Source organism: Hypanus sabinus, chromosome 17 (genome assembly GCF_030144855.1).
Source record: "Hypanus sabinus isolate sHypSab1 chromosome 17, sHypSab1.hap1, whole genome shotgun sequence".
In the NCBI taxonomy this organism is placed as follows: Eukaryota; Metazoa; Chordata; class Chondrichthyes; order Myliobatiformes; family Dasyatidae; genus Hypanus; species Hypanus sabinus.
In genome coordinates, this window is record NC_082722.1 from 29,163,206 (window position 1) to 29,178,139 (window position 14,934).

At 37.7% G+C, this 14,934-nt stretch overlaps 1 protein-coding gene across 5 annotated transcripts in view; it reads right to left on the reverse strand.

Moving 5' to 3' along the window:
- tsnaxip1 (translin-associated factor X interacting protein 1) overlaps positions 1 to 14,934 on the reverse strand; it is a 62,962-nt gene that overhangs the window by 44,613 nt on the left and 3,415 nt on the right. For 4 of the 5 annotated variants that reach the window (XM_059992755.1, XM_059992753.1, XM_059992751.1 and 1 more), the window contains exons 2-6: positions 13,705 to 13,810; positions 13,111 to 13,223; positions 10,705 to 10,831; positions 8,323 to 8,416; positions 1,948 to 2,144 (exon numbers count right to left, since the gene is read on the reverse strand). In XM_059992755.1, the coding sequence (XP_059848738.1) occupies positions 1,948 to 2,144; positions 8,323 to 8,416; positions 10,705 to 10,831; positions 13,111 to 13,223; positions 13,705 to 13,810 (637 nt within the window). Of the gene's footprint in view, positions 1 to 1,947; positions 2,145 to 8,322; positions 8,417 to 10,704; positions 10,832 to 13,110; positions 13,224 to 13,704; positions 13,811 to 14,500; positions 14,654 to 14,934 lie in introns of all 5 variants that reach the window. The other variant, XM_059992752.1, reaches the window with a different exon arrangement.

Genomic DNA, 14,934 nt, shown 5'->3' on the forward strand with positions numbered 1-14,934 from the left:
AGTTTAACTTGTCAAGTGCAAGTCATTGCATTTTGGAGTGTCAAATCTAGGTAGAAATTTGACAAAGAATGACAGGGCCCTGGGGAATATTGTTGAACATGGTTCATTGAAAGTGGAGTCACAGATAGACAAAATGCTGAAGAAAGATTTTGGTTCTCTGGATTTCATAGTGTAAGTCAAGTCAATGATTGTAAAATTTAGGAGGTCATAGTGTGGTTGTACATAGGACACTAGTGAGATTACACTTGGACTATTGTGTTCAGTTTTGGTCACCCTGCTGTAGAAAAGACATTGTTTAACTGTAAAGAGTGCAGAAAAGATTTACAAAGATTTTACCAGGACTTGAGGGACTTAAGTATAGGGAGAGAAGTTGGACAGGTTAGGACTTTATTCCATAGATTGTAGGAGACTGAAAGTTGATCTTAGAGATATATAAAATCATGAGGGGCATAGATGGGGTTAATGCTCTGTCTTTTTTCATCCAAAGTTGGGGGAATAAAGAAAGAAGAGCATTGGGTTAAGGTGAGAGAAGAGCTTGAGAGGCAACTTTTTCCACACAAAGGGTGCTACTTATGTGGAATCAGAGGAAACGGGTGGGGCAGGTACAATAATAACTGCTGCACAGATCTGAAAGGTTTAGTAGGCCAAATGCTGAAAAATGGGACTAGGTTGAATGGTCCACTTGGCTGAAGAGCCTGTTTCCATGCTGTGTAACTGACTCTCAATAAAGTCATAGGTAAACAAAATGCTCTATGGATTTTTGGTATCAGCCTGAATAAATAAAAACTAGAAGGGCACAGTAGACAAAAGACTAAATGCTGGTAATGAGGAGCGTAGATGGTCAGTATGGATACAATGGGCCAAGGGGCTTGTCTTTGTGCCATTTGACTCAATGACTCTTTAAATCACAAGACCCAAAGAGAACTAAATTGCAGGATGAAAGATCATGCTAGAGTTTTCCCTGGCATCCATAGGTATAATTGAGAACATAAATGCAGGGAAGAAAAAGTATTGTTTTATCTCATACAAAAAGGAAGTAAATTTCAGACATGATGTCAAACCTTGGTCCATCTGCTCTTCCAAGTTGATTGCTACTGCTCAAAGTGCAGACGAATTTTCTAGGCGAATCAACCTAAATTTATTCCCCAACTATTATCACATAAAAGAAAGAATATCTGTATACATGTCTTATTTCAGTTTACTTACCATCAAATTTGCAACCACTTTCTCCCACACTGCCACAGTGATTAATGAGTGATCATGAGACCATGCACAAATGTAAATCCTTTCCTTTTCTATTTTGGATAACAAAATCTATTAAATTTAACTGATAGTTTAATTTAAAAAATAGTGCAACACTGCATCATATCCACCAGATACACCACCAATATACAACAAAATAGTATCATCCAAGGCTGAAGTAAATTATAATCATTGCTAAATCTTACACCAATTAAAAATCTAAATGTTTATGGAGTAGATTGCTGAAGCATCACTATGGAGGTGAGCTTGTAAATAATGTTGAGTTGGCTTTAAATTCTGATGGAACCATACCGAAACAAAGGAATCAGTATACTTGAAAAGGGCAGAACAATTATAAATGGATTTGTGATGAAGAATTTTTCTTTCTAGTTTGAAAGAATGATCTGTTTGTGTGACTTTGGGACCAGTAATGCAATATAAATCAGATTATCCTAAAGTACACATGATTTGAGAAGAAGTCATCTGGTTCCAATTATTTAGATCAAGCCAAAAAACAGTAAATGCAGGAAGGACTGCCCCCGCCAGCATCCTAATAAACTCTTTATTATGTGCAACAAACAAGACACCAGCATTTGTAAAAATACTAGAAGCCAAGTGGTACCAGTTTTATTCTAATCTCTCTGGCTTTGTATCATATGGTACAGGATGGTACTTAATATACAAGCCTCACATGAATTTACTGACCTGGATCTTTAGGGAATCCTGCACTTCCATTAAATCATCAATTTTTTCAAGTAGCTGTGTTCTTTCACGCTTCAGTGATTGGATCTCAAATTTTTCTTCTTCACGCAGGGCAAGAATCCTCTGTTCACAGTTCTCAGTTGTGGTTACAAGCATGTTTTGTAATGGCTCCAATTCACGGATTCGATTTCGCTGCTGAGCTGAGAACCAAAAGATTTTACTTTCAAGACACAGATACAAGGGAAACTTAATCCTTTAACTAACTATTCTTGCAATAATTTTTTAAAACAAAAGCCACACACATTTTTTCCAAGAAATAAATTATCCTAGTAGGAAAGACGTGATTATCACTAAATACAGTCGGCCCTCCTTGTCTGCGGATTCTGCATGCGCAGATTCAGCCAACCGCGGATTGGGAAAACTTGGAAGATCTCTCTCCAGCACTTGTTGTTTGAGCATGTACAGACTATTTTTTCTTGTCATTATTCCCTAAACAATACAGTACAACAACTATTTACATTGTATTAGGTATTATAAGGAATCTAGAAATTACTTATAAGTACAAACAGTCCCCGGGTTATGAATAAGTTCCATTCCTAAGTCCATCTTTAAGTTGGATTTGAAATCGGAACAGGTACATCTGGTATTATTTAGCATCAGTTAGTCAAACGTTTTTCTTAGTACATAGTACATATTGTACCTTTCTATGCATATAAAACACTTAAGAAACATACGTATTTCAATAATTAAACCACTGCGTTGCATAGTAATAATTGTAGCTTTCATCGGGGCAGGGCCTTTCACATGCTCCATTAAAATTGTTCTGATCACTTTATTACTTCCACCTTATTTTCAATCGTGATCATGATTATTTTTGTGAACAGAAACACCAACATGTTAAATAAAGTCCGGGGTTCCACTGGGTCCTAAAGACCACCGCACTGAGCCAGGTTAAATAAGGGACTTGAGCATCCACATTTTTTGGTATCCACGGGGGGTCTCGGAACCAATCCCCCGTGGATAAGGAGGGCCGACTGTAGTCAGACTTGGAGGGAAAGATATGACATCAGGTTTCAATGACACTTTCTCTCCTCCATACTTTAAAGCTCATAATATCATTAAGACCATCCCATTTTGGAACCCAATGAAGTAGAAATAGGTTGGAGAAAGTAGAGTTTTTCCCTTAAATGTGAAAGAAAAATATCAATCTTACAGAGTTTTTAATTTATTTATATTTTACATCCATTCCACAGCATGAGAGAGTAAAAATCTTTGCACTATGACTCCATCACAATGTACAGACATGTGAATTTGTAAGTCTAGTGGCTTGTAGAAAGAAGCTGTCCTGCAGCCTGTTGGTCCTGGCTTTTATGCTGTGGTACTGTTTGCCAGATGTAAGCAGCTGATACAGTTTATTGTTGGCATGACTGGTGTCCCTGATGATCTTCCAGACCACCTTAATGCACCTGCTGCTGTAAATGTCCTCAACAGATCCCTGAGGCACACCACTGGTCACTGACCTCCATGCAGAATATGACCTGTCTACAACCACTCTTTGCCTTCTGTGGGCAAGCCATTTCTGGATCCACAAAGCAATGTCCCCTTGGATCCCATGCCTCCTTACTTTCTCAATAAGTCTTGCATGAGGTACCTTATCAAATGCCTGCTGAAATCCATATACACTACATCTACTACTCTACCTGCATCAATGTGTTTAGTCATATCCTCAAAAAATTTAATCAGGCTCATAAGGCACGACCTACCTTTGATAAAGCCATGCTGACTATTCCTAATTATATTATGCCTTTCCAAATGTTCATAAATCCTGCCTCTCAGGATCTTCTCCATCAACTTACCAATCACCGAAGTAAGACTCACTGGTCTATAATTTCCTGGACTATCTCAACTCCCTTTCTTGAAAAAGGGAACAACATCCACAACCCTCCAATCCTCTGGAACCTCTCCTGTCCCCATTGATGATGCAAAGATAATCGCCAGAGGCTCAGCAATCTCCTCCCTCACCTCCCACAGTAGCCTGGGGTACATCTCCTCTGGTCCCGGAGACTTATCTAACTTGATGCTTTCCAAAAGCCCCAGCACATCCTATTTCTTAATGTCCATATGCTCAAGCTTTTCAATCCATTGTAAATCATCCCTACAATCGCCAAGTTCCTTTTCCGTGGTGAATACTGAAGCAAAGCATTCATTAAATACCTCTGCTATCTTCTCCGGTTTTCCACTGTCACACTTGATTGGTCCAATTCTGTCATGTCTTATCCTCTTGCTGTTCACATACTTGTAGAATGCCTCGGGGTTTTCCTTAATCCTGCTCGCGAAGGCCTTCTCATGGCCCCTTCTGGCTTTCCTAATTTCATTCTTAAGTTCCTTCTAGCTAGACTTCTTGATCTCTATCATTACCTAGTTTTTGAACCATTCATAAGCTTTTCTTTTTTTCTTAACTAGATTTTCAACAGCCTTTGTACACCACGATTCCTGTACCCTACCATCATTTCCCTGTCTCATTGGAATGTACCTGTGCAGTACGCCACACAAATGTCCCCTGAATATTTGCCACATTTCTGCCGTGCATTTCCCTGAGAACATCCGTTTCCAATTTATGCTTCCAACTTCCTGCCTGATAGCTTCATATTTCCCCTTTCTCCAATTAAATGCTTTCCTAACTTGTCTGTTCCTATCCCTGTCCAATGCTGTGGTAAAGGAGATAGAATTGTAATCACTATCACCAAAATGCTCTCCCACTGAGAGACCTGACACCTGACCAGGTTCATTTCCCAATAAGAGATCAAGTACAGCCTCTCCTCCTGTAGGCTTATCTACATATTGTGTCAGGAAACCTTCCTGAACACACCCAACAAACTCCACCCCATCTAAACCCCTTGCTCTAGGGAGATACCAATCAATATTTGGGAAATTAAAATCTCCCACCACGACAACCCTGTTATTATTACACCTTTCCAGAATCTATCTACCTATCTGATCCTCGATGTCCTGTTACTATTGGGTGAACTATAAAAAATACCCAGTAGAGTTATTGACCCCTTCCTGTTTCTAACTTCCACCCACAGACACTCAGTAGACAATCCCTCCATGACTTCCTTTTCTGCAACTGTGATAGTCTCTCTGATCAGCAGTGCCACACCCCCACCTCTTATGCCTCCCTCCCTGTCCTTTCTGAAATATCTAAAGCCTGGCACTCTAAGTACCCATTCCTGCCCCATGCCTCCGTAATGGCCACAACACCAGAGTTCCAAGTACTGATCCATGCTCTAAGTTCATCCACTTTGTTCATGATGCTTCTTGCATTAAAACAGACATGTCCCAAAGCATCAGCTTGAATGTATCCCTTCTCTATCACCTGCCTATCCTCCCTTTTGCTCTGTCTCCAAGCTTTCTCTATTTGTGAGCTAATCGCCCCTTCCTCCGTCTCTTCAGTTTGGTTCCCACCTGCCAGCAATTCTAGTTCAAATTCTCCCCAATAGCCTTAGCAAACCTCCTTGCCAGGATATTGGTCCCCCTGGCATTCATGTGCAACCTGTCCTTTTTGTACAGGTCACGCCTGTTCCAAAAGAGGTCCCAATGATCCGGAATTCTGAATCCCTGCCTCCTGCTCCAATCCCTTAGCCACGCATTTATACTCCACCTCACTCTATTCCTATACTCACTGTTGTGTGGCCAAACTTCAGACAATGGGGTTGTGTTAAATGCCCTGCCATCAACTTTAGGTTTAAGGAATTTACATTATTATAAATAAGTTCAGGGAAGTTTGTAATTAGTTTGTCTCAACCAAGGTATTTGAACATTCAGATGAGTGTCCCACTATTGTTATGCAATTCAAAACAAATAGTCAACACAGAGTTATGATGTGGATGATGTCATTGTAACTACTGAAATTGTATTGAATCGCCTATTGATCTTAAGAGTATAAAAACCTGATGTACTTCTGAGTTTGTGAAACTCTGACGCAAGGATCTTCAAAAGAATGTCTGTTTGTTATCATGAATAAAGACTTCTCTATTACCAACTTCAGTGTCTCTGATCACAGTCATAACACTGTTGCTATTAAAGAGTACAAACCTCATAAGAGCAAGGTTGTGGTGGATGCAAAAGTTTGCTGCAAATACAAGCAATATTGCCAGCAATTAAGTCATTAGAAGACAGGCTTTATTCCAAAGCAATTATCCTTTGGAATGGCTAGGAAGCTCAAAATGCAAGAGTGCAGCAGATTGCCACAGGGTATATGTGTCATGAGTGAGGGTGTAGATATCATGAGTGTCTTCTGTGAAATTTGGATTTACCAGTGGAGACTTTTGGTTATGAGCAGATATCAGCTGCACTTTAAGATTGTGTAAGCCCTTCCAGTTAATTTTCTGATGTGACACCATCAAAAAGCTGAGAGTGTGACCTGTACCTTTGAAAAGTCCTGGCAGACCACATACTGCTTCTGATTTTTCCAATACTGGAATGGATTTTGCAGTGTTGAAAGAAAGAACCCCGGTAATCTTCCTAATGTAGAGGCCGTATGCATGTTACCAACTCAAGCCTTATTGGAGACAGAAACGAAACATTCAATGCCACTCTGACCTTAACAGTCATTATCATGGCTAATTTGGGCAGCATTTCCTACAAATTTCTGATCTTTGTGACTATTGATGTGAAGTAAAGGCTCCTGAGAAATCGTGTTTTATAGAAGTGGCTCCTCATCCTTTCTGGATAGAGTATTATCATCAGTACCCCACTGAGCAACATGCTAAAGGTCAACATGCAAAAACTAGGCAGATCAATTGTGATTAAAAGTCTTGATTGTGCTTGATTGCTGAATAACATGGTGATGCAAAGGCCATGAGAGTCCAGTACTCAACCACATCGGCAGTCAGATGCTTGGAAGGTAGCTGGCTGAGCAATCAGCAGACCATCTGGATCTGTGATCTAAATGGAAACAAGAGAAAGCACAGATCAGCCAACAGCCCTTCAGCTTGTTGGTAGATCTGGCTGTAAATCTTGTGAAGGTAAACTTGCCATTTTTTGAACCATGTGCAGAAAATTTGCCATATCAGTTTGCTCCTCCATTTATTTTTAAATTACTGTTGCTGGTTTATAATGGACAATGAGGGAAGATTAGAAAGGAGAGAAGGATAGCCTATTACAGCATTGTTTTTCCTTGCCAGGAACATGACAAAGGTATCAACATATCTCCTCGCTAATAATTGTTTAGTTTGAAAATCACTTGAATTTGAAATCTTAGGTTTCATGAAACATGGTATTATTGACATTTCAATAAATTTTTCCACTGTCAAAATCAGATTTATTGTCACTGACATGTATCAACACATTTGTTGTTTTGCAGCAGTACAGTGTAATACATAAAAATTTACCATAAGTTACAATAAATTTAAAAAACGGTCCTTTCAGAAATCTGATGGCAGAGGGGAAGAAGCGGTTCCTAAAACATTGAGTGTGTGTCTTCAGGCTCCTGTACCTCCTCCTTGATGGTAGCAATCAGAAGAAGGCACGTCTTGGATGGTGACAGCCCTTAATGATGGATATCACCTTCTTGAGGCGTCACCTATTGAAGATGTCCTTGATGGTGAGGAGATTAATGCGCAGAATGGATCTGGCTGAGCTGATAACCCTTGCGGTTTTCTTCCAATCCTGTACATTGGTGCCTCCATACCAGACGGTGATACAATAAGTCAGAATGCTTTCCATAGTACATGCGTAGAAATTTGCTGGAGTCTTTGGTGACATGCCAAATCTCCTCAAACCCCTAATGGAGTATAGCCGCTGGTGTGCCTTCTTCATAATTGCATCAATATTGTATGTTGGGCCCAAGATAGATCTTCAGAGATGTTGCTTGTGTATTATGTGTCCTTTGCCAGCTCATCCAGGATTCTAGGTTTTATGTGGAATTCTAAGTTCTAAAAAGTTACTTACAATTAGGTCAACACTGCTAAGTCTAATTCTGTCTATGTCAATGACTAGCAACCAGGAATGAGAAGCCCCTAATCTCAGGATCATCCCTTTGAAATCAAAGGTATCACAACTGCCGCTATGCTTATCGGGTTCAATTTATTCAGCCATTGATCAAACCTGGAAAAGTCCTGCTTATTATAATTGAAGAACTCAGTGAAAGGTTTTCAAACCACTAACAATCTCTTGATAGCAACTGTAATTGGAAATGATATTTATACAAAATTATTTGTGTTGTATTTACATTATGATGTTATTCATTGAATTAATAGATACTTTCAAACTAGAGTAAATCATCAGTTAACAGCCATGTGATAAAAGATCACAGACTTTTCTTATTCACTCTGTTTGGAGTGTACTACAGAAATACATTGAGAGAAAATTACATACCCAGGGCAATTTCATATTCATTTTTGATGGCAGATAGCAATGGCTTGTAGGTTTTTAGATCTTCAATGAAATATTCAAACACTTCACGGTAAGCCTTTGTAGAAAGCAGAATAATTAGTCTTCAATAACAAAAAGTGGGGTTTAAGTTAGTACCTCAGTAAATTAACAAATACTATGGCCTGGGAGTAAATAATGTTAAACTTTCCATATTAACTGCACCTGCTTATGTTGTACTTATTCTAAATATTCTGGAGAGCTTTCTTGAGTCCTATTATGAGAGATAAATGTCAGAGTGATGAAAACAAAGCCTAAGATCATTGATGATAGGGGTACAAAGTAAACTTCCAGCTGACAACTGGAAAATTTTACACAGATTGAGGAAAGGGAATATTTTGTGAATGAGTACAATCTTCTTTTAGGTATACATTCGCATACAATCAGGATTCAAAAGATCAGCAAACATGTTTTGTTTTATTTTTTAGTGCCGAAATAAAGGCCTGGCCATTCATGGCCAAAATGATCAGAAATTACTTCTAGGAATAATGAAAAGGACTGTGGAAACTCAATTGTTCAGAAGAACCAGGGCTGATATTGATAGTTTTAGATCCTAAGGGAATTTAGGGATTCACGGTTAGTGCAGGAAGAGACATGGAGGTAAAAGATCAGCCTGATTTTACTGAATGATGCAGCAGACACAAGAAACTGAATACCTTATTCCTACTTTTTTTTGTACAGTATTCTTATATCTTTAATTAAGATTAGAATTACCTTATACCCCAAAATCTTCAGTTGACTAAAGACAACCTGTATAAATTAATAAAAAGTAGATCATTCCTGATGATTTTTATTGAGTTTCTTGTTGAGAAGAGCAAAGCCATAGGCAGGACAATTTTGTTAATGTTATTTATTGGAGTCCAAGAGGCATTGCATAAAGTCTTGCATAAGGAAGTTTGAGTGAAAGTTAAAGCTTATCTATTTGAGAACAAAGTACTGATTAGTTCAGGATAATGGCTCAGGAGCAGTACAAAGAGAATAGCAATAAAGATCTATTATCTAATTGGGAGGATACATCTGATGATGACCCACAGGCAAACATCATAATTAGCTGCACTGTGCAGATTCTATTTCCTGTACAAAATATCTTTTTACAATGAGTGAGTTATTTCATTACTTGCCATTGTTATGTGAAAATTGTATTGTGTTTGAAATGGTCACAAAGGTAAAATGGCTTTGTGCACATTCTGGATTATCCTTTCCCTGGTGTATTAGTGAAGATATTCATACTTGTGCAGAATACAATAAACTCAACTTTGATTCACTTTTCTGCAATTATTTTCAGATAAACAGTTTCTATTGTTGCCTGTATCTATTTAATAAGTAGTAATAATACTAAGTTGCTATTTGGCAACAAGATTGTAATTTAATACAAATGTGCATTATTTTTCCTGGGCAATGATTGGTTGATATATTTTCAGCTGAAGATAATCAGAGCGGGTTGGGTTTATTCCTAGAAAAGGAATTGGTTAATTTATTCAGGGACACACTTTCCACTCACCACTTGAAAGGATAATTCTCACTGCCTTCTTGTTTGAGAGGTTTCAGTAGCAATCTAACTCATTTCAGTCGCTATACTTCATTCGGTAGTGACATTGTTTATTGGTTGGAACAAAGATCACAAGGTAACATGATTAGAAACTCTTAACTGACTTTACTGGGCAAGCAGTAAAATGATCAATTGTTTATCGCTCTTCGTTATTCTCTGTCATCACTTCCTTTGGAATGAGCTATAACATTCAAAGTAATACTTCAAATTAGGCTGATCATGACATACAGCAGAGAATCCATTTACCACCCATTTTCACTAATCCTACATTAATCATAGTTTTGATTCTAGGTATCAGCTCCTCACAGATCCCAGCTCTTGCTAAATACTAAAAGCAATTTAAAATAGCCATTTAACTTACCAACCTGCATGTATTTGGAATGTAACTATCCCTTTAATAATTAGTCCTTATCTATATCATTTAGTTATTAACTATACCAATTAGTACTTAAGAATTCCTGACCTCTATCTTTGAACAATTTCAAAACTGCATTGCATTAGAAGTGGTTTATTCCATCTTCCTAATTTGAATGACTGGATATTACTGACTTTATTAGTAAAGGGCTTTGAATAATAAATATAGACTGAAATTTAGTTTAATGACAAACAGGTCATTTACCCAAAAAGGTACCAACAGAATATAATTGTTTTGTGGAGTGTTGGTAACTCTAGCTTCCTTATAAACTCAAAAGTGTCAGATTAATTGTTTAATTGATTAATCAGTACCTCTACATAGTACAAAAATGTCATCTATATCTGAGCAGTAATTGTATACACACTTGTAGATTAACTTCTTGAGCATTGGGCACATTTGGATCCAAGACTTGGAGCTCTTTTCTCAAGTGGTCTTCCAACTTTTCCAAGAACCGAGGTTTTGGAGTATTGCTTGCACATGCAGGACCATATCTGTAAGGTTAAAACGGGCACTATAAGTAATTAGCTGGGTAATAGCACATTGGTATTCATTGCAGGAGACTGGAATTTAGAAAGATTGTACTGATACTGGTGAGGCTGCACCTGTTATAATGTGCTCAGTTTTGTTCCACTTATTTAAGAAAGAATAGAGACAGTCCAGAATAGATCTGTTCAGTTAATTCCTGGGATGAGAGGTGTGTGCTCTCAAGAATGCCCAAAAGGGTTAGAGCTACATTCTTTTGGGTTTAGAAGAATGGGGAATCGTCTTATTAAGCATGTAAATTCCTAAGGGGAAATGCTAGGGTAGATGTTGGATATTTCTGCTAGTAAGAGAGTCCCAAATAAATGAGCAGTTATGAGAGAAGTGAGGAGGCCATTTATAATTGAGATATGTGGAATTATTCTTGCAGAATCTCTAGAATAATTAACCTCTAAGTGAAGCTATATCATTGGAGATATTTACAAGGAGATAGATTAATTACTGAAATATAATGAAATGGAGTACAATATGGAGCAAGTTCAAAAGAAAATTTGAGTCCTCAGGTAAATTAGCAATGATCATATTAAATGGTGGGCAGGTTAGAGGAGCCAGGTGCCCTACTACTGCTCCAATATTCTTGAGTAATTAAAACCATAATCAAGTTTTTTTTTCAAAATAATTGCACAATTAATTTTTCTATTCCCTTGACAGTCTAAACTATATTAAATATAACTATAATGTAATTTTAAATGCATTGTTAATGTTATGTTACATTATGTCATAATGTTATTAATGAATGTAGCAACTGATAATTTTGAGGATTTCGTCTAAAATAAACTGGTTGAAGTTATTCGTATCTTCTAAACTGGGGTTGTCTCATTGTTATGTCTGGGTGTATGCTTTTGAAGTCATAGCCAAATTTCTTAATTGTTGGAAATATTTCTTAAGAATTTGATAGCTCTTGTACAAGGAGAGGGTTCAAAGATATAAACCCAAGAGATTTTGCAGTTGTTGGAAATCTTGATCAACACACACTAAATTTTGCAGGAACTCAGCAAATCAGGCAGCATCTGTGGACACCATGGCACACATCCTTCAGCAGGACTAGAAAAGAAGGCAGCAGAAGCTAGTATAAGGTGGTTGGATGAGGGGAAGGAGTACCAGCTATCAGGTGATAGGTGAAACCAGGTGAGAGGGAATGTGGATGGGTAGGGGAGAGGGGTTAGGTAAGAAGCTGGGAGGGTATAGATGTTAGATATAAAGGGCTGAGGAAGGAATCTGATAAGAAGAGACCATGGAAGAAAGGGAAGGGAGGTGAAGGGCAGGTGAGAACAAGTGAGAGGGGAATGGAAAGAAAGAGAAGGGGGGGGGGGGATGGAAAAATTACCCTAAGTTAGAGAAATCAATGTTCATGGCATTAGTTTGGAGGCTACCCAGACAGAATGAGGTTTTGTTCCTCCGACCCATTTGGCCTCATTATGTTATAATGGGAATAGGAAGTCAAATTGTAATGGACAGTAACCAGGAGAGTTTGCCTTCTGCGGCAGACAGAGCAAAGGTGCTTGACAATGCAGTGAAAAGGCAGACATTGCTAGGGCCCATGCAAATATCTTTAGTTGGGAGAAATTTGGCTAGAATTCCAAATTTGCCTGAAATAAGGACTCAGTGAGAGTTGATTTGAATGAAAGACTTGTCAAAAAATAGATTTCAAAATACATTTTCTACAAAGTCCGTAATCAAGACCAAGAACCACACAAGGAGACATTTCTTCACTCAAAGGGCCATGAAACTTCTGAATTCTCCAAGCCAGAAGACTTTAAATACTATAGTTATTTAATATATTCAAAAGTAAAACTGACCTATTTTTGGAGTCTAGGGGAAATCAAGAGATATTGAATGGAAAAGTGTAGACCAAAATACAAATGAACTATATTTCTGCTTTATTCCCACATACCTTGAAGAAAGACTGATCAGTCATGGGCTAATTTAGATAATGCAACAGCCTCTGGGCAGAGAATGGCCTGATCCCATCATTTTCAAGCTGGGAATATTTAATGTTGCTTTGTTACTGCTTTTAGGATCACCAAATCCAATTGTAGCCTTCTACCACTGAAGAGTAAAATCAACACATTTTATCTGATTTAAATGGCTCAAAGGAGCAATTGATCCATCAAGGGTTTCAAATAGCAGAAAATTTGATGAATTATTTACATCTCTACATTAACAAGTAATTTCTATCAATTTATAATTTTTAACATTCTCTATAAGCATAAGGATCAACGGCTCTTACCCATGCTGTTTGTCAATTTTTGACGGGTGAAACTTTTGTTTATGTTGAACAATCTCTCCACCTATATGCCCAGGCCAGCTAGACAAGTAGCCCTCATTCACTTCCACACTTGGCTGCATGGTAATGAAACATGAGGTCAGTGTGTAAATTAATAGAAAAATGGCATATCCAAAAGACATACACTTGTGTTTAGAAAATAAGTAAATAAATCAAATTTACGATGGGAGGTATTAAATCTTTTTTTTGAACTTCCTGGCTGTGTTTTCCCAAGGCTACACTTTAGATGCAGCCAGATTACATACATTGAAAATCTAACATTGCTTATTGCTTAATGGGATGCTTGGAGGGGAAAAATAAAAACTGAAATATAAACATCCCTAAAATTCAATCCAGTGACGCAAAATGAACTTGGAGTAGAACCAGTCTGCTGGAAAGACAATAAACAGACCCAATCTGAAACAAAAAATATATTTTCTGTCATAATAAAACAGTTCTATCCATTCCTCTTGAGTGGTTTTTGTCCCTCATTCCAGTACTTCTTGGTGTACCTAAAAGAATCTTCTAGGGCTATTTTGAGTGATTAAAGTACTTTACCAATAATTCTTTCAGTGGAAGATGGTATCTTATGGCACTGTCTTGTAACTGATAAGTCAGACAGGCAGGTTTAGGTACATCCATTTTGGATTTCCTTGACATTTCTCTAAAATTAAAACAAAAATAATGATAGTGGTAAATTAGAATTAATTGACTTTCAAATTGCACTTACCAAGATTGCTATGAACATATTAGTACAAATGAAGGCAAACCTTTTTTCTCGACACGCAAAATACAGTTTGCTCACTGATGTTAACAATGAGTGAACCACATAGCCATGAGAATCACAGGTTTCTCACCCTACAATGGTTCTAACCAATAATGGTCTCCAACAAGAAGTTCAACCACACTCCACTCCAAAGATTCAATGTCATTTGTACCATCAAAAGCCTCCAATGTCAGCATAATGGGAAGTCATTATTTTATCACCAGACCAAGCACAGGAATTGCGTAGGTCAAACACTGGCTCTTTTTCAGTGAATGGCTGATGTTGCACAAGTGGCTGCCATATCCACATCTCACTCTTAAGGCTCAGTTATGAATATGATAAAGAATAACTGGGCTTGGATAACATCAACAAGCTTTACAATAATGACAATGCTTCTAGAGGTTGTAGAGGGAGGAATTATATAAGAATAAAAATTCAAGCAGAAATACAGTAGACAGGAATGATTCAATATATGATTCCAACAACTGGCATATTTGATCAATGACTTTTCTCCCTACCTCTCCCTCTGGTTTGTTCATTGCTGTAAAATAAATAATTTGTACATTCTAGTTCTGCTAAAAGTCTTACCCTATTTTCTGGCTTCTTTGCTGATACAGCTGAACTGCCACATACTTCCTGCATTTCAGTCTTGTACCATTTTCCTTTAAATCTTGATCATCTACATTTGGTTGGTGCAAGAATTGCAAGGAAGCAATCTTCTTGTCCTCTTAATTGGAAAATCTAAAGAGAAGGTTTTTGACATAGAATCTTTCAACCGTTCTGGATGCCAAACTTATTTGATGCACATTACTCAGTGCAAATGCATGTTGGAAAATAAGAGTTTTAGTTAGATTTAAAAAAGAGATTAATTTCAAACCACAGGTGCACTCCCGTTCATTGATCATGTTACTTCAGGATTGGTATGCTACAGAAATTATAGTTCTCAAGTTGCTAAACAGTAGACTGAAGCAGGATGAATGATTAGTAACAAAATGTGCAGAGAAGCCTCCCTTTATTGCGTT